The 20,924-nt window shown below is 34.7% G+C and overlaps 1 protein-coding gene across 2 annotated transcripts; it reads left to right on the top strand.

The window, feature by feature from the left end:
- The first annotated feature begins 531 nt into the window (after nucleotides 1-531).
- LOC109609467 (KICSTOR complex protein SZT2-like) lies at nucleotides 532-19,112 on the top strand. 2 transcript variants are annotated; one of them, XM_049966027.1, is made up of 30 exons: nucleotides 532-863; nucleotides 4,517-4,698; nucleotides 6,226-6,468; nucleotides 8,256-8,453; nucleotides 8,507-8,660; nucleotides 8,716-8,936; nucleotides 8,988-9,106; nucleotides 9,159-9,418; nucleotides 9,471-9,732; nucleotides 9,784-9,949; nucleotides 10,004-10,873; nucleotides 10,928-11,121; nucleotides 11,182-11,871; nucleotides 11,924-12,158; nucleotides 12,210-12,847; nucleotides 12,905-12,971; nucleotides 13,022-13,213; nucleotides 13,267-13,957; nucleotides 14,008-14,269; nucleotides 14,323-14,473; nucleotides 14,526-14,795; nucleotides 14,849-15,191; nucleotides 15,258-16,105; nucleotides 16,155-16,319; nucleotides 16,372-16,600; nucleotides 16,655-16,988; nucleotides 17,039-17,213; nucleotides 17,270-18,161; nucleotides 18,223-18,548; nucleotides 18,602-19,112. In XM_049966027.1, exons 1-30 carry the CDS (start codon nucleotides 806-808, stop codon nucleotides 18,734-18,736), a joined length of 9,570 nt encoding a protein of 3,189 aa, XP_049821984.1. In that variant the 5' UTR covers nucleotides 532-805; the 3' UTR covers nucleotides 18,737-19,112. The 2 variants fall into 2 exon arrangements, with proteins under 2 accessions (XP_049821984.1, XP_019881682.2); XM_020026123.2 differs by having other exon boundaries at nucleotides 8,223-8,453.
- The last annotated feature ends 1,812 nt before the right edge of the window (nucleotides 19,113-20,924 follow it).

Genomic DNA, 20,924 nt, shown 5'->3' with positions numbered 1-20,924 from the left:
TCAGACATCAGCCCTATAGAAAACATGACTAAATTTGACATACAAATTTTACAAATTTGAATCAACTCATCACAATAATTCAAGAAGCTTGAGGGAATGTAGACTTGTTGTATATTCGGAAAATAGTCGAATTTATGTCACGGAAATAAGCCCAAATTATAAAACAAAAAGGATATTATATAAAGTGTTAATGTAAAATTAAATAACATAGATTTAATGATAAAAAATCCCTTTCAAACTTTGTTGTTGCTCTTATGCTGTTTGTTGTTATGTCCAGCTCAATAAAAAATATATGTAACATTTTACAGAATAAGACTATACTAATTTTTATAATAGTGTAACATTTAGCATTTTAAAAAGTTGTAATAATAATGACCACTACTGTAAATACATATACAGAGTGTGAATACACCTTGTGACTTATCATTTGGTGGTGGGGTGCATTATGTAAAGTCGGCAACCCAGCATACCAATAAATCAAAATAAACAGACAGATTAGGTTATGTTTTTATCTCGTGATGTAATCTTTTATAAAAGTAATGGAAGGCAAACATTTGTTTAACGATATTTATATAAACCCCTCGTATTAAAACCATTATTGAAATTGTTTACTGATGCGTTCCGTCGAGCTCGACGAAATTGACAGTTCAGTTTAGACACAGCTGTTGATATGACACAATAGGTTATGTTAGTTTATTCAAAATCGAATTGTGATAGTGGAGTAGTGAGTGTCAATTAAATAATTTATGCCAAATCCGTGTAGTTCATTTAGATAATCGTTGGGTAATGTTAAGTTACAAGAATAATGGAATTCGATTCCCAGAGTCTCTGTTCAGATGAAGGTGTTGAATTAACCATAACTGGTGAGTTTTATGTTTGTTTATTTTATTAGATTTTTCGATTTTACGCACTTGTTATTAATTGGCGCCCAAAGAAGTTTCAATTTTGAGTGATGTTATTTAAAGATATTTATTTTTAAACAGACCTATGCCAGTAAACATTTCAAATTTATTTATCACAGTATAAATAAACTAATAATTATTACTCTATTTTTAATATATTACTAAAACAACATATAAATAAAATTATAACAGACAAACATGTTAATTAATTTGCTAATTTTAATCCGAAAATCAAATTAGAATCAAATTGTTTAATAATTAATTTTATTTAAATTCTACTTTTATTTAATCTTGCTAGATAAAAATAACTATAATTATTCAGGAATATTTTGTCTGTGTTTGTCTGATATCAATAAGCTACACTCTAATTGTCTCGTCAATTTTTATTCACTGGGGCCACTCAATCCCATTATCATCTCCATTATCTCGTTGTATTTACAGGCTATTGAAAAATTAATTACTCTTATCTGTCCACATAAATAATAATTATTATAAACTTGTAGGATATATCGGTCTTGCTATTGTTTATTATTGAAATTATTTTCTGCTCTTAGCAAGCGTTTAAGAATTCTCATTGGTATATTTTAACTGCGGAGGTCCATTCCACACGTGTATACGCCGTTGCCAAGTCGTTTACTTGTCGTACTATTTATTTTATTGCACGAATTTGTCCCTGTCTATTTGATACAATATTATAAATTGACTAGTTTTATTATTATGTGTCATATTTTCACTAAGAAAGTTGTATTTTAGTTCTGGTGGAAGTTTATTTTTATTTGTTCCATTAAAATGTTTTATTTAAGTTGATGCTTTTTATTGTGATATTTCACAGCAATAAAAATGCTATTAATTATAAATACTTGTTTTACGAATCTGGGAATAGTTTATGACAATTTTGGCACAGATAATTTTAATTTACTACTTATATTTTTAGTTTGTATTATTTTTGAGTCACTACGTTTAAAAATAATAAATGTAAGTTAATATTAATTGTTAAAAATATAAATACAATTTTTGTATCTGCTATCCTGTTTTTACTGTCCTAAAATACGTTTTCGTTTGTTAAAAATTTTGTGTGATCCTAAGAAATAATTTGTCCCAATTAGTGGCCAGAGAAATAGTTACATGATTTAAAATTAAGTATTTTGTTAAGATATTTTATAAAAGGTTTTAATTTAAATTTTGCCCAGGCTGTACAAACAATTTATTTCAATATCCCATACGTTTTTTTTTTGTCAGACATCTTCAAAAACGACGGAGATATTATTTTCAACCCACATATTAATCTGATTTGGTTGGCCAAAGAAATAGCACATATAAATTTATATTTTGTGGCACTATTTAATAATACTCTTAATAGTAAGACTTTATTCTTAGTAGGATTTATATTACTTTACTGAATTCAGTGAGAAAAAAGAAACCTTACACTTAAACAGAGAAGAGGAAAATAATAATTAACATGAAACATCAAGGTCTAAATATTGCTGCCATCGCTAAAAACTAAGATGCTCAATGTTTACAATGTTATTAACAAATATGAAACGACATACTCAATTCAAATATAACAAAAAAAAAAAACTTTTTTTATATTTAGACAAATTGAAAGAATCAGTAAACGAAATTCTTTCTTGTATTCTGAATTAATTGAGTCATACAGTTATCAGTGTAGTCTATAGAACAATCAGACGTCAATTGAATGAACAAAACTTGCAAGGATATATTTCAATAAAGAAATTATTGGTATCAAAAATTATATTCGTACAAGGCTAAAGTGTGCTAAATACATTAATTATCCTCTAGAATTTTGGAGTGATGAATCCAAGTTCAAGTAAAATAGGATCAGATGGTAAATAACACACGTTTATCGTCTTCGTAATAAAAATTGGGACCCTATATACACCAGAAAAACTTTGAAACATTATGGTTTGAGGTTCATTTTCTTGGCATGGTACAAGACGAGAGAAACAAGAAGAGATGGCTAAGAGTTTACGGCTAAAGAAGTCATTCGTTTCCCGCATTATTAAAAAATTTTGATTAAGTAATCAAGTGGTAACTAAAAACAATCCAATCTTATCGGCAACTGAATTAAAAGCCAACCAATTAGTTCAAGGGCTGTGGGAAGATGGTTAGTGGATAGAGATTCATTTGACGCCAGACCCACAAGAAAAAATCTGGTTTCTACTAAAAATGTGAAAGTCCAATTTTGACTTGCTTATGGTCACATTCACTGGTCTACTGAACAGTAGGAACAAGTTGTCAAATAACACATATTTAATCACTAAACTCCATTTAAAAATTAAAGTTTCTATATTTATGTCATGCTCAAATTAGAAAAATATATAATATATATAAGAATATAGTAATTTTTATAGTACTGCATAGTAGAAATTAATATTATGTCCACATTAAATAGAAGAGTTATTGCTAAAATATATAACATTTTAAAATGTTCCTATAATAATGACCACTACTCTATTTCAAAATGAATAATTATAGTAAAAATAGTGTAATATATAATATATTTCGAGTGCATTAGAGCTGTACATTTTCAATTTGTATAATTTTAATTCTTAAATATCCTTTTTTATAGTTCAATTTTTGTATTTTTTTGTATTTCGTGTAATGTGTAAAAATAATAATTAAAATGAAAAGTGAAATTACAAACAGGGCAATATATGAATAATTCTTATTTATTTTTATGACTTGACGCTGTTAACCTTGTACTTACCCATAAAAATATTGAATTGAATTTATTATACTATGTTTACCATACATTAATAATTTTATTACTTCAATATTTTATGAATATTTTGTTCTATTAATTTATTATTGATAAACATAAGTAACATATGTTAATAATGTACCAAAAATTATCTATATCATTAATCTAGGTGGTGGTGACAAATTAATTACACCGATTATGTAAATTCGACTACTATACTATATGTATACACACCAAATCTTGATAACACCACCAAAAAATAATTGTTTACATTATGATAAAATAGTAAACAAATAAACTGGCATCAAAAATTGTTTATTTAATATTTAGTTTCTTGGTTTTGTTGTGTTAGGTGCAAGTTTTACGATTTGGCAAGTGCGCTATCAACAACATGTAGTTGTTTTGAAAAGTGGAATATTTTCAGAAATTGTTTATTTTTAAGCAGTGCTCGCGAATACTTTAAAACAGATTAAGTACGACGCCTTTATCAAACTTACGTTGTTTGGGGTAACCGTTATCTAAACGCCTTAATAAATAATGAAGCGATTTCCAACTTCGATTTACATAACGAGAATTTTTAATAAAACTGGTTTTCTATAAACGACCGTGCTATTTAGAATTGATATAAATTTTTTTAACGATCGACTAAAAGGCAGTAAATGCACAATTGGGTGTTATTTGGTCAAGGTTCTCCTTGTGAACATTTAAAACAGGAAGAACGCGCTCGATGTTGCGTACTCTTTTTTTATTTTGTTAACCTTTAACTGCTTAAATCTATCGCGTTATTGAATATTGGTTTTAACGTGTACTTGAAACGCGGCAATTAAATTTAAAGGTTGACGTCGAACAATCGGTTGCCACATATATTGAATTCACAATTTTTTATTTTTAGATCATGGGGAATTGTACCCTGGAGACTACCATTACATGGAGGACAATGAACCTTCGGTTTTGGAAGCCAAAATTGTATATCTACTCATGCCAAAAAATGTTCCGATATCAAGAGCTAAAAGACTTCAGTGGTTGTTGGACCACTTAAATGTAGTTATAACAGTGCCTAGTCTTCAAAAAATTGTAAGCAATGTCATCAATTGATTTAATATGATGCGCAATAAGTTTTGAATTCATTATTGACGTTAAAAGAATCCGTTTTGCATTTTAAAAGACGAAGGTGATTTACATTTCTTAATCATATATTATGGATTATAAAAATTCCTTATATATCACTTACTATTTTTACTAAGATCTCAAAACTATCTTTTTTGTTATCATATGTTATTAAGAAAATTGTCAGTGGTTTCTGGACTATCTAAACGTGCTTAGTCTTCAAAAAATTGTAAATTGTTTTTAACCAATTTATTGGAATACGCAATAAGTTTACAATTCATTCATTGTTGATGTTATAAAAATATTTTTTTACGTATTAAGAGACGTAGATGATTTACAACACTTTCTGAATCATATGGTTTATAAATAATATTTAAATATCACTTTAATATCTTAAAACAAACTTATAATATATAAATATTCTTGAGCCCTTATTTAAATTTATTAAAATTTAGGTAGCAGTGGTCCTGCTTCCTCTACATGTAGTTATAACCACACGTAGTCTTCAACATATTGTAAGAATTGTCTTCACTCAATTTAATGAGATACGTACAAAATTTACAAAAAGTTATTGTTGTTATAAAAATAATTGTTTTAAGTTTTAAAAGACAAATGTGGTTTACAATGTTTCCTAAATCACATTTTTTGTGCTTTATCAACATTAATTACTTAAATATCACTTTAATATTATTTAGTACGTTCTCAAAACTATATTTTCTTGATATTATATTTTTGAATCTTTGTCAAGAAAATTGATTACAATTTAGGTAAAAACTCTGTATTGGTTCCTGCTTCCTCTACATATAGTTATAACCACACGTAGTCTTCAAAATATTGTAAGAATTATTTTCAATCAATTTAATGAGATACGTAAAAAGTTTACAAATAGTTAATGATGATATAAAAATATTTGTATTACGTTTTACACAAATGTTTCCTAAATCACATATTTTCTGACTTATCAACATTAATTATTTAATGTTTAAATTATAACTTTAATATTATTTTGTAACTTCTCAAAACTATCTTTTCTTGATATTATATTTTTGAACCTTTGTCAACAAAATTTAGGTAAAAACTCTACAATGGTTCCTTAACCCTCTAAATGATATAACCCTGTGTAGTCGCCGATTTATAATATTTTTTTCTATATTACAGATTTTATGATTTATTAAAATTTTTTGACTATCACTTTTTGTCATATTTTTGTCATTAATAAAAAAATGATTTTATTTAAAAATTCTTTATTGATTCTAAGATCAACTAAATGTAGTTTTTTAGTTCTCAAAAATTCTTCAAAGGTTCCAGGACCACATAAAAGTGGTTACGTATCACCAGTTAAACTCAATTTCCTGCCTACGTTAAAGTATTTTTGAGCAGATACTCAAATTCCCATTTCTCATTAGATCTTTGAGCCTTCGTTAAACAAAATGATTCAAAACGTCTAGGTTTAATTTAGGTAATGAACTTGGAATTGAATCAGTATAATTTTAGAGCGAGACCACAAATGATTTAGAAATAATTTCGGCTGTACCAAGGGATCAAACAATAGTAAAATGCAATCGTTTCCTCGTAACATCCGAGACGGAAGTGAAATTTTTGGCGCACACTTACCGTTTCGTTTATTGTCTGGACATGAGCCCTTCTCAATCCAGCGTCGACATACAAAGGGGCCAGGTGCTTTTCGACGAGATACTTGTCTGTTTTAAGACAACTTTGGAAGCCATCACGCGGCAGGTAAGTTTTATTTTTTATCATAATATTAAGTCCTGGAAGTTTACAACATTATCAACATTTCGGCGATATTTCCATGCATAATTGACGAGGAGTCCCAGATAGATTGTCTTTAATTGTTACGATTATTTCCAGACCAGATAGATAAAAACTGAGTTATGTTAAGTGCCCATTGTTCAATGTTTCAATGGTTGTCACAAATCTTATTTTAATATCTGTTACCGTCCTTGAATATCCACAAAAATTGATATTTGAAAACTACTTTGTTTAATTTTTTTTGGACAAAAATGATAAGAAACGTAATTTGTTTATTTGAAAATTAACCTTAATAACTGCCTCAGAATTTTTACCTGAGTGAGAATATAAAATTTACTTTTTAAAAAAATAAATAAAATAATTTGACACTTGTCCTCTCTATGTATCAATAGTCTTCAACATTATCTCGAAATTCACCAGAAATGTATTTTTATCTTGGTTAAAGGTCATTTAATACTTTACAAATAATATATTTTTGGAAAGCTTGATTTTTCAACTTTCTAAAGATAAGTAGCTTTAAAAAATACTAATTTCTATAAACATATCGAACGTGTATTATTAACATATCTTAACCATTGATAATTTGTTTAAAAATTGGTAATTATGTCACAATATTTGGGAGAGTGAGTGAGAATATAAAATTTAGTTTTTTTAAACATAATTAAAGTAATTTGTTAGTTGTACTCTCTATGTGTCAATAAACATCAACATTATCTCGAAATTTATGGAAAATATCTTTTAATCTTAGTAAAAGGTAATTTAATACGTTACAGATCATATATTTTTTGAAAACTTTTTAACATTTTTAAGACAAAATAAATTATTGTTTCCATTTGAAATAAAGTTTTTGTCAGATTATATAATGTTACATAAAACAGTGATTGTAAAAAATTTACATAAAAATAAATAAAAATTATTATATTTGTCGAAATTTGCCAAAAGTAATTTTTTAAAAATAATTCAGAAACTGTCAGAAATATTACTCAGTTTGTGGTAATCTACGTTTTAATTAAAATAAATTCTAGATACTTAAGCTAGTACAAATACCAGAGTTGCATAATTTAAATGACTAACCAACGTAATTTCCATAGAGAAAAAAAAAAAAAAAATTTAAACAACGCTTCAATCAACATTTTTTGTTGCTGTTTTAACACTATTGGGCATTGTTATCATAAAACTATTTATAGTAATTATAGTTTTATGACGCATTTTCCGATAACCGTCTCTTTTGTTTTCCTGTTTCGGTGTCGATTTAAAAAGACTTTCAGCAGCGTTAAACTCAATTAGCACAAATTAAAAACGATAAGAAAAATCTGAGTGATTTATCGAAAGTGCAGCTCAGGTCACGTGTTTAATGATGAGAGTCTTATCGAAACTGACCCGTGTCCGTTATAATCGTTTGTTGACGTTCACTAATTGTAATTAATATTACGACTTTATTGCGAACATATGCCAAAAATTTATTACGCGATCCGTTATAAAATTAGATAAGTCGTAACGTTAGAGACCTTGAATGAATTTGGATATGTCGCTGGCATTTTTAAAAAAGAACTGGGACGATGATTGAAAAACCGTTCTAAAGATAGAACAAGTTTCACTTAAAATTCTGTCTCCGAAGCGTATCCGAATGTAAATTACATTTTTATCACTCCGGACCGAATTAGAGAAATCGTCACTTTCGCCTATAAATCATCGATTTACCCACGGATCTCACGTTTCAGTTCACAATCCCGGGAAACTCGTTGGTTTTCCAGCCATGCATCTATCTGACGGTTATGGTGAACACGCCGTTTTTCATGAGCCCGGCCCAACAGGTGCTGGTTAAGGGGGTGCAAATCACGAACGCCAACGTGAACAGCATCATAGACGACATCGAGAAGCAGTTCTATCTTCTCGAATGGAAAATCGCCGAGGTTTCCGTCGTCGCACACGAACAACTCGACATTCAGAGAGTAAGTGCTGGACTGCAGCACGGGGGGATTTTTAATTAAACTGTCCATTGTAGACCCAGCACGAGGGCATTGTTGGGAGGCTGTTCGACTTGCCGGATTCCACCTTCGTTCCTAAAATTCCGATGGTCACTGCTGACGCAAATTTTGTTAATATGCTGCGTTATTCGATGTTGGCCATATCCTTGCTACCGGAAATTAGTATAAGTCGTAAGTGTCGGGATTTGGTTCATTACTAGGGGATACAATTTTTCTTTGCTTATAGATATTCTAGTCATAACTGATGGGATTGTTGCAATGCCGGACTTCAATATAATGGAGACTCTGTTGTATCAACTTCATTACGACAGCATAGCTGTGTCCTTTCTGAAAGTTGGTTCCAGTTTCCATCCACATTCAAGTGCCGGTTATATTCCTTACGTGGATCTCCTACACTTCCTCTCCAACTCCACCTTGGGCAGTTGCTTTGAAACTTTTCCTGATACTGTAAGTGAACAATAAATCGCATAAGCCAAGAGTTTATCGTTTACTTTGTAGCAACACGAACCGTCCATGTCAATAAATCCGTATCAGGAAGTATTTTTGTTGTGGTCGTTTCAAAGGATCAACAAACATTCGTATCCAAAGAACTCGATGGGTCCTAAGTGGTCTTCACCGTAAGTGGATCCAACTAACTTAAGACTTGTGCTGATGATTTAATTGTTTCAGCAACGAATCATTTTATAGTCACAAACCGCCGTGTTTGCTAGCCAAAAAACAGACTGAAGAAAAAATTAACGCTTCCATTTTGTTAATGTTAGGGAGGCGTTTAAGGGAAGGATTTACTGTAGATAACATATATTTGGCCAATGGAGATTTGGAAGTTAAGCTGAGTCTGCAATGGAAGTGCTTCATCTACATCAATTACAAAATAACTTCTGAGTGGCCTGTAACAAAAAATAACGTAAAATTTGAGATCAACATTTTAGGTACTGCCTCAACACCCTTTTATTTGTAATTTTACAACTGTTTTTAATTTAGGTCCTTATGAGTTTTTGCACGACTTAACTTGCCAAGTGAAGAAGGATCAGAAGTCAGCAAATAGACAAGCTATTATAAAACGATTTTGGATGAGATTATCCCAGTTATCGACTGAAGACATAAACCTAGCCCAAAACTTGTCCTCCTTTCAAATATCGAACAAAGATTGGCATATTTTGCCAGAAAGCATTAGGAATGGTATCCCAGTTTTTACGTTAAACATGACCTGTGGTGACACAACCAAACTAATTTTATCTCTAAGGTAAATAAATCACTTCTATGCTAACGAAGCTTCAATGTCGTTTGATTGCAGAGATGTATCCTCCACGAAATTCGTACATGTATGGCAAACGATTGCCTCAATGGAGACCAATGTTTGGCGTAAATGGTTGCATACTCACAAAATATCACTGATTTTAAAACACGACAATCCGCTGCCAAAACATCTACACTTGCCAAACTCTTCCCTCAGATACCAAGTAAGAGGTTGTTGTTAAGACGTATTAGTTTCGTCACAATCGTTTAATTTTTAGGTTGTTCAATGCAGACAAGCCACTACTGCCTTATATAATATGCTATCGGAATGGGGATCGTTCGTCCTCATAGACAATCACACCTACGTTAAGTTTTTATACTCAGAAACCGAAAAGACGCCCACAGGCTTTTGCCTAGTGAGAGTCACGTCCAAGTTCCCCTGCGCCGTTCTAAATCTGGGATTTCTGAGCGGCACGCCGGGACACCTGAGGCAAACCGTCTGCAACGAACTGAAATCCAAACTTTCGGACCTGTCGTATCTCATAAGCCCTTCCGGAAAGGCCAAAGAGAACGAGTGTTGCGTCCTGTTGCAGAAACCCATCGAAAAAATCCTCATCAGATACGAACGAATCCCTAGTAGCTTTACCACCGTCGTGTTCCCGGACGGCACTCAGCCTCCGAACGCCATGCACCCCCTGCAGACGCCCATAAGTGGCTCCCTCTTCACCACGTTGTCCAGGTATTTGTACCACAAGCGGTGGATTTGGAGCGCTTCACATTCGTCCAATCCGCGACTGGCTGATTCGGCCATATCCCGGATACTGAGCACTTTAACTGGTATGAGGATTAAGGAGGGGTTCAGCTTCGCTCACTCGTCCTCGGGTATCATAACCATGGTGCTTGAGCTGTGGATGGATCAGACTTCAAGTTGTGTGGTGCAGTACGTGTTGTTTCCACCACATTACGCCTGGTGCACGGACGATTTCTTCAGCGGATCCGAGGAGGAGAACGATGTGTCCTCGGACAACGAGACGGAAATGCAACTTGTCACTGAAGTGTGGATCGAACCCCAATACGGGAAGGTTCTTCCCAGCAATCCCAGGATAACTTATATGGATAACAAGTACTACTACGAAATAGCTGATGTGGTATGTGTTGATTTTACTCAAAGATTTTGTGATTATTATCCTTGGAGTTTTTAGATATGTAAAATAGACATGCAATGCATTAACTCCTTGCTGACTATGGAGCACTTGAGTTTAATGTGTCAAGACAAGACTGTCACCTGTAACATCTCTAGATCACTGAATCGAATAATGTCCAATACTAGTCGAAAAAGTAGGAAAAGCAGTAGAAATAGTTATTTAGAGTCACCACTTGTACCTGATTATAATGGGTAAGTCACCACCCACCAACACCCTAGTTTACTCCAATATAAAAACCTGTCTCTTTACAGATCTCAGTATTATCCAATTGTATCTCCAAGAATAGAACACATTCCATTTAAATTCGATCCAATCAATATTTTACCTCTGTGCCAACAAACCGAATTGCTGTTTTCAATGTTCATTGAAGGAAAAGAATCGTCATTGGGACCTGGAGTGAACAGGGCCAACACGTTGCTGCTCAACAACATCCTTGAGCACCTCGCCATTTTACACGACCAAGAGCTAGATCTGACCAAAGAGGAATCCAAACTGTTCACGGATCAGATCTTGCGCCGACACCAGAACAGGTACCCCCACGTTTGCCCCATCGATGAGGAACTGTACCAGAGAAAAAGCCACGAGCCTTTATGGCGGTGTTTCCTGAAAGGCATATCTGTGACACATGTGATTCTGACGTTTATTCCGTCTACCTTGCCCGATTTAAAGTCGTTAGTTTGTAACGAGACTAAACACATTCCAAATTTGAATGATAGCTTAGAGAATAGTGAACGGACTTCGTCCAGGACGAGTAATTTCAGTGATGTACCAATTAACTTTCAAAATTCGTTATGTTTGCCGGTTTATGTTTTCGATTGTCCCTTAGCCATGCTTGTTAAGGCTTACATGAACAACACGGATGAAACCACACCCACCAACGATGATATTTACGAAGACCATAGGTTTAAGGCCAACACGTTTATATACGAAGAGTACACCAAGTATATAATCACCAATGTGTGAATGTGCAGCATTCTATTTTTACTTTTTCAGGTTGAAATCTGATGGAAACGAAAACTGTGATAAAAATGAGGACTGTGATACCACTGAGACTCGTAATGTGAGGTCGCATTGCAAAGCTCTGGTTTTGGCGCATTCTAAGTGCTTCACTATATCTTTGTTTGTTGCTTTGCACAGTAATGTGTACGTGCACAGTTACGACGTGCAATCCGCCATGGATCAATGTGAGGACTTCACATCTGAGATTGATATCACCGATTATATAATGGTAATGGGTTTCCAAGTCTGTTTCACACTTGTTACATGTTAATGGTTTTAGACGATTTGTGGTCATGTAAAGAATCAAAAGGACAACAAAATCATGATTGATTCACTTAACCAGGCCATTCCTTGCACCGATCTCTCATCCTTGCATTCCTTAATCAAGGATAAGTTTTTAAAAATCATCGGCAATTATTTTTATCCCATCCCCACAAACGAAGAGTTTTATTACTATCACAGCCTCTCCAACGTGAACCCAGATGATCAAGCAATTGATAGTGATGATGAGATTTCGAACAACTTCTCCGAAATTATGGATCTGAAGTCCGAAAGAGATTACAGCCTTTATTCGGAAGATCGTGCAAGTGACAACGTGGAAAATGACAACATAAGCCCGTTGTTTTTGCATCTGATTTGCACGTTAAAATACAACAACGGACAAGTTTCCAATACTTCAGTACGAGTTTTGCCTACTTGCTTGGGGGAGCTGGTCCAGCATTTGGAGCCTCAGTTGGAGTACTTGGATGCCACCAACACTAGAGTTACGTTAGATATTCTGTACATAACATTGCCTAATGAAGTGCAGAATATTATCACCAATTACTCCACCCAAGGTATGAGAACTACGTCGTTTTGCTCCGACACCTTTCAACCAAGCATTGACAGCTCAATCTCCGATGGAAGCTATGCGTCAGAGTAAGTAGCCAGTTTTTTAAAGTTACGTGTTGTATATCACTGTTCTGACCATTTTAGAATACCCATGGTACTTCCGAATCTTCCTGAGCCTCAGAAGAAAACTATACTGACACTCAAAGAAGAGGTATGTTCTGACTTATCTGTAGGGTAACCCTCACGTAACCGTTGTTTTAGATAAACTGGCTTTTAAAAGACGAAATAGCAACTGCTCTGCTAGATGTGGATCCTGTGAAAGCTGATACATTAAGATTCGTCACGAACCACGTGGCTGATGGAAGTCCTGCCAGCAGGACTTCCTGTATTATGGATTTAATACGACTTAATTTCGTATACGTTTGCAAGCAAAGTTACGAAAAGTTCGTCGAGGTAAGTTTGGGACACGTCAAGTTGATTTGTTGTTACCTTGCTGAAAATTTCAGGAGTTCTCTAAGATAGAGCTGCCTTCTTATTACAAATTGTGCAAGGAGGAAGAGTTCTATTACATCGCCAAAGACAGCGAATCACTCAGAGACAGGAAGGAAAGCGGTTGTTACGTGCAGAACGACGACAAAGTCGAACAGTTCTTCAACGATGGCCCTGAATTATCCAACATAGAAAACTTGAGTTTATCCAGTAATGGAACAGGTTTCATGAGCAACGTGAATCAGGAATACGACCCAAATAAGTCCACGGATGAAGTGGCGTCACAAGTCAGCGATATCTCCAACAGTTTGAACGGAAGCGCTCTTGAAACCGAAGGTGGGTACGACGAAGACGACAGTGAGGACTACGAGGATTACACGTGGCTGGAAAAACTGAACAAGAAACGCCAACATCTGCCCAACTTTTGGCTTATTATGAAAATAGAACAAGAATTGGTGACGATTTATTTCCATTGTCGATTTCTGGAGATGCAGACTTTGCACGTGGGATTATATCAGGATGTGCAAAGATCCGTCAGCGATGCCATAAAGGATCTGTGCAAGAGGGTGAATCAATTGTTGTTGTTGCAGAACTTGTACGACTCCAAGATCTGTGACACCTTGCTAGAACCTGATGATAATTGCAGCGAAGCTTCCAACTCACCCATTTCCCGCAACACTTCCTGCGTCCGGCTGAAAAGCATGGATGGTAAGCATAATTAAATTTGTTTCTTCCAGCTTTTATCTTGTTGTTTTTAGAAACTAGTGACGAGTCCGACATCATGGCCTATTCAGCATCACTTTCGGAAGCTTCGTTGAACTTTAAGGCTGGATTCTTTAGTTGCCCAGTAGTTTGGGAGACAAGATTCGTCTTGCACCCCAGATTGAAAACCGGACCCGGGAAGTCTGGTATTTCCCGAGGAATTCTAGCCCTAAAGCACATTTTAGATAAGTTCTCCGTCAGTAACAGAAACAACATGTTCGTGTACAAGGACACCAGAAATAACGTGTTTTATTTGAGGTAAACTTGTTGTCAAACCTTCCAAAATGGTACTTAACATAAGTGTTTCCCAGGCTGCATGAAAACCTCCAGTACCCAAATAAAGGGGCGTCTCGAAGCTACGAGTACGAGAACGGAACTGTCTCCCGTAGCCCGTCCATGGCATCACTTCCATTGGCCCAGAACAAAAGTAACTTAACCCAGTCGGAACAAAGCATCAACTCGGTACGCAAACTCACAACATCCCCTGTAGCACCCATTAATTTGAATATTTCAGTTGGAAAGCAGACCTAGACTAAGATCGTACGGCGAGAAGGAATGCAAGGAGGGCCCCAGCGAAGACACTTTAATATTGAAAGTTCACGGCATCACCGACGCTGGTGATGACGTGAAGTTGCAACTGGTGCAGGTCCTGCAGAACAGGTTGGACGATGCAGTTCTGGAGTTTCTGTCTGTGATGCTCGCCAGAAACTCCATGTGGCCATTGACGCCTGAAGATGTGCAGTTCATACAAAGGCCGTTCAAGCTTCCAGAAGAAATAATTAGAGTAATTTGCTTTCATTTTTATCAATTTTATGTTACATCTAATTTTTGTTGTAGTTTACCATTCAAGAGTATGTGGCATCTCAATATTTGGACTCGTTCGTGTGTTATCTGAAGCAAAATCTGCTGCAATTCCTGAACAATCCGAAGTATACGGACAACAAGGCTCATTTCAAGGATTACTCTGATAATAACGACACCGCGGGGGAAGACAGCATCTTCATCTATAACCAGGGTCAAAATCCTTCTTCAGGGAACAGGGGAATAGCTTGCATTGCTTTGGCTATAATTTCCAATGTACCTACTATTGAGAACAAAGACATGGAGGCTTCCTTTCAGGAAATATTTGCCAAGAAACTGTACGAACCTATGTTGGTGTCCGAGAAAGTTGCTGGAGAAGGTAAGTGATTACTAGACTTACAATTACAGTTTTTTGTTGTTGACACGTGACTTCTCATTTGAGCAGTACCTCAATCGTACATTGAGTTCCGCTTGTGGAAACAAGGTAGAGTGAACATCGACAACTTAGCCCAAAAACTGATGGCAGCCATATCTCAGGCAACCTGGGACATAGTCACTGAGTACTACTTGTTAAAAAAACCATTGTGCGTAGACAAGGAACCAAAAAACATCGTAGTTGACTACAAAATCGACTTAGACTCATCCGACTTGGATTTAAGCAAGGAGATCGAGTTTGTATGCATATTAGACTCAACTATTGAGAACGAAAATGTTGGAGGTACTAGCGACAAACACTCGATCGACGAGATATACCAAAACAAACTTTACAAACGCTCCAGTCAAAAATCAACGGAAACGGAACCATCGGAACAAAGAAGAAGCCAAACCTTCGAAGTTTCCGCCTTCGACTCAGGAAGTGATGGCATTCTAAGTGATATTTACGCAAAATATTTGCCTTCGTGGTTGGAATTCGGGTACAACTTAAACGTACCATCCGTGAGAAAGCTGATGATAAACCTGAGCACCAAGCACGTGCCTAATGTAACTGTAAAGGAGATTTTGGGGATGCTACAGGACACTTCCAGGGAATTCTGTGCCGTACCTCTGGATATCATCAACAAAGAAGAGTATTACACGCCACACTTCTCTTCCAGTTACTTCCAGAAGTGCGTTGTCATATCCAGAAACATGGAACAATGGGCGGCTTCCTTGGAAACGCAATCCTGCACCGATTATCCCGAAGTACTGAGGCCGAACGTGGTGAAACACACGCAGAAATTCGTTCCGGAGATCGTAAACGATTTTCTGATACCTCGACAGAAAATACTTTGGCTTGTGGTGGATTGCGAGACGGTAAGTTGTTATTCAAACACGTTTTACAAGTACTGAACGTGTCTTTTAGATCCTAATATACACTTACAACTGGACAAAAGACAACATAGACAAACTGAACAAGAACTGCAACAATCTTGGCTTGTGGCTAAGTGTTAGGTCGTGCTTCTTGAACTCCGGAACTTCTCAAAAGCTGGGTCTGTTTCACAACCCCTCATTAACAAGGAAACAATTTGTAAGTCTTGCAATTTTTAAACTTTTTTAACACTAAAAGATGTTTGTCTTAGATGATGGCTTCCAATCCGTATAAGGTTTGCATAGGAGACACCGACTTCATGATGGAGTACCCTAAAGAGCACAAACAAAGAAAGCGTCCACAATCAGGTTACAACTTACATTCCATAGTCGAAGCTTTCAGAGACTCGTTCCGACCTTCCAAATTCTCCTGCCAAGATCCTGTCGTCATGTTAACTTACGAAATGCACGAGATGAAGAGTATAGAAAAGAAACAAAGAGGTTAGTACCCCCATGTGACCTACCAATATATGTTGGAACGTGCGTTTGTTGTAGACGAAATGAAAAAGCTTCACAACATGTACCAGTCAAGAACAAGCACCACCACTGTGTCTCAAATCTTCCTTTTGATGCAAAACTCGAGGATAATTCATTACTGCCACACTCCGTTGTTGTTCTTGTCCAGATGGCGACTGAAATCAGCCGCTACTAGAGACCACTCGTTGTATCCTTCCCAGGCAATGGATTTGGCCGACAGATTGTGCGACGAAGACAAAGAATCTTGGCACACTGAATTGTGCTACTCCTTCTTCACGGACTACAGGCAGTACTTGCAAACGTTAGGTTTTATGCCTTTACAGATCGATAATCCTCACAAAACCACGAATGGGTAAGTTATCATCTTCTGGCATGAACTCTATTGATTTATTTCTTTCCCAGACTTTGGACCAAAGACAAATCCTCCTATAACTCGGTGTTCTTTATACAAAAAACTATATTAGGTGGAATTTTAGTTTTCACTGTAGAATTTAACGAGCCATTTTTTATCACCAAGCTACACGTCATTGAGTGTAACAGGTTACAAAACATAAATTCTAGAGCTTCTATTAACCGGGTAAGTTTTGTTATTGTTAAATATAAGTTTGGTACTAATTTAATTGTTCTTCTTAGTTTACCATCAGCTTTTTGGACGAATGTGACCGTGTTAAGATACTAATGCATTTACATTCGTTTACTTATGATTACCATTTAAGATGTATTTACAACTATTTAACTATGTCTCCTACTGCCAATAAACTGTGTGATGCCTATAATGTTCACCAGTTCCTAGACGATTTCATGAAGTACTACAACAAAACACCAAACTTTGCACGTAATTTAGTTTACACAGATACTCTGACAATAAAAGATTTGGTAACAGAAGGAAAACAACTGTATGAGTATTTGCTATCAAACGTTGCTCAATACAATTTCAAAGTGTTCAATATGGACCATATCGGAGATATGGAATACATTTTGGTTCAAGTAACAAGTACACCACAAGTGTCTTACAAAGACTCTCAGGACCGTCAACACACCGATGATTTCGATATAACGCTAGTCGTTTATAATCTTTGCACTCCGTACTCCCCTCAAGATACCGTACTACACCTCAAGTACTATTTAATTTTGACCTCCAAGAGGGAAATCTACCCCAAATGCGACGTAGAACAGAAACTGGGCAAATTCAGAACCGTGTCGTCGACAGCTAGAAGCTTGTCGGCCTTGGAGCGCAACTGCAACGACTTAGAGTCGAGCATCACCAAAACGACGGAGTCAGAAACCGACGCCGCCAGCTCCGAGGACGACCACACTACCTACAATTTCGAGAACGAAAGTGACGGCGACAACACGAACGTGGAGTCCTCACTCAGCCAACAATCTAGCATTCCCCACGTCGAAATCTGCCAGGAGTCTGTCAATTACCTCGGGTACTATTCGTCTCACGAACAGCTCATGCACCAACTCATCCTGGACAAGGCTGAGACTACTCAAAAGCACATCAAAGACATGGTTGCAAAAGGTAAACTGGATTATTTAACGTTGCTTATTTAGGAAGGAAGTAACTGGGTTTTTAATTTAAGGTATGGTGCACTGCAGAACGTATTTACTATGGAACAGACTGATCTCTCCCCATGATTCCAATATGCTGAGTTACGAGGAGTTCATGGAGCTGAAGGGTCTGGCTAAGCTGGACCATTTGTGCGATTTGCACCCTAATTTGGGGCCGCTCTTGAACCAGAAGCTGTCCTGGTATCAGGGGCTGGCCAAGCTGCTGCTGGTTAAGTACAATGACCAACACAGGACGTTCATATCTTCCGACGGCAATATACAACATTATGTTATATTACATCCGAATTATTTTGGGGCTTTCATGCTGCTATCTATTGACCTGCACACTTCCAGAGGGGTAAGTTTTAGTCTAGTTTTCCAACACATCTCTTACATGTTATTTAATTTCAGGAGCTGTACGCAGTATATCGTGAGCCTCACAAGCAAGAGGACGCAGAATTGTGTCTGGCATATCAGAAGAATTTATTGGATGGTTTTGTAAACTGCATCAGTTTTTACTTATGGTCTGAAATGTTGTCTAATTAAGTTAATGTTATTATGTGTTATTTTGTTGATTTTTATGCAGATTTGTATTTTCACTCGATTTATATTATATTAATATTTGTAGGCGATGTTTTTCGTTCATAGTTATATAGTTTTTATTTAAGTTGTGAGCTGATATGCTTTCCAAGACTTTATTTTTATATGGATTTTTTTATTTTTTCATAAATGTTACTTGTTTTTATAGAGGTATAAATATTAACAAAAAGGCTCAGTATACTGTGATAATACTTGTACAAACTATTTACCTTGTGCCTGAAAATTTAATTTTATAAAATGTAAAGTATACTGTAAACAATTGTATATTACTCTTTACAAGTGCCATTTGTCAGTTTGTCACAAATAAAAGGTTTTAATAAAATTGGTATTTTTATTTTTAAAACCTCAAAACACTTTTTATTGATCAACGCAATGTTTTACTACTTACTCGTAGAGGGCTCTTCAAAAGCGCCTCAACCTCAATAAATAGAGAAAGCTTAAAGGGTAGTTTTAATTTCGATTCATAGATGGTACTTACTTGTAGAGGGCTCTTCAAAAGCACCTCAAGCTCAATAAATAGAGATAGCTTAAAAAGTAGTTTTAATTTCGATTCATAGATGGTACAAGAAGCTTTTACAAAAGATTTGTAATTTTAAAAATCAAAGGTAAAGATAAGTATACTATTTGTATATTTGGTTGAATAAATTTTTATTCAAATAGAATACCCCTTACTTCAATAAACAAATGTTTAAATTTATTGCGTTAAGGAGATTCTTCAATGGTGTTAAATAAGTTTTCATTCAAATGGAATACTTCTTACCTCAATTTAACAGTTTTTTATAGCAGAAAGAAAATTTTGTTGTAATTTAAGAGCTTGTTATTTGAATGCTGCGGGTGTTGTGAGGATAAACAACACTTTTAAGTTGTGTTATTTAAAGAAATACTACTTACCTCAATTTAACAATTTTCTGTAAGACAAAATGACTCAAAATTTTTTTTTAATATAATAACTTCTTAGCTGTTGAGGGTACAAATAATAAAATTCTAAGTTGTGTTGAATAAGTCTTTATTCAGATAGAATACTTGTACATCAATTTAACATTTTCCTATGGGACAAAGAAACGCAAAAAATTTTGTTTCAATGTATTCCTTCTTTTACGACTTTTTAAATTCAAGCTTAATAAACGCGATCGGAAATGCCATACAAAAATCTTGCATCAAACAATACATTACACTTAAAATTGATTGCCGTTATTCCTTGCATTGAAACAAAAATTGTTTTTGAGTTGACTGGTTACACTTATGACATTTATTACATTGAGGTTTTAACAAAAATATTGGCATGGTTATGAGAAGAATATATGTATCATGACTAATATTTTCTATGGTTAAAAGCTTCTTTAAAATCTATTTTGCAGGTACAATCTTAAACATTTATTCAATAGACTCTGTAACAACTACAAGGTATATATTTCTTTTATGTATATACATTAAATTACAAAAAAACGGTTTTATAATAGAATTGATATGTATTTATTATATATTTAGGTCCACTTTCAAACTTTAAAGTATATCTATATAAAATAAAAGAAGCTATAAAAATATATTTTCATAAGAATATAATTTATCTTATATCACAGATCCGCTAAAAAATATTACAGCCAATAATAAATAATGACATCGCTTTAAGCAGCTTATTCGAAATTAATTCGGTGAATTTCTTTACACAGAACAAAAAGGGAATTTTTTAAAGAGTATTGATTAAATGAAAATATCGCCACAGAAGATAAATGTGATATGTAATTTATTTTTATTAACAATTCATCGAACAAAAATTTTGATCCCATCTGACTGGACCAACCTAAGTTAGCCGGAGGGTACATGTGACCCCTTTTCACCGAAAAAATAATCATTCTAAACGTGGACATCTTTGCATATTTAGAATATCCCATAAAATCTGAAGTATGTGTATAAGGAAAACATATCCCTAACATAATATTATATGTAAATAAGAATTTCAGAACCGTAGTTTAGAAGAATTTTGTCGGAGGTTATAAAGTTTGGGAGTAGACCTATAGCAATCCTAATACTTATACTCTTATATATACAGAAATATAATATATGTATACCGCTTAATAAATAAAATACTGACAACGTATCAGGAACTCAAACGACATTAAACTTAATATCACAA

This window comes from Aethina tumida, chromosome 1 (assembly GCF_024364675.1).
Source record: "Aethina tumida isolate Nest 87 chromosome 1, icAetTumi1.1, whole genome shotgun sequence".
Classification (NCBI taxonomy): Eukaryota; Metazoa; Arthropoda; class Insecta; order Coleoptera; family Nitidulidae; genus Aethina; species Aethina tumida.
The sequence above is the reverse complement of the archived record's forward strand: the minus strand, read 5'-3'. Positions and strand labels throughout refer to the sequence as shown.

Coding starts and splice junctions, on each gene's coding strand:
- LOC109609467 (XM_020026123.2), top strand. CDS start 806: ATGGAATTCGATTCCCAGAGTCTCTGTTCAGATGAAGGTGTTGAATTA. Junction 13,214..13,266: donor GTTACGAAAAGTTCGTCGAG/GTAAGTTTGGGA, acceptor TGAAAATTTCAG/GAGTTCTCTAAGATAGAGCT. Junction 16,106..16,154: donor TTGTGGTGGATTGCGAGACG/GTAAGTTGTTAT, acceptor CGTGTCTTTTAG/ATCCTAATATACACTTACAA.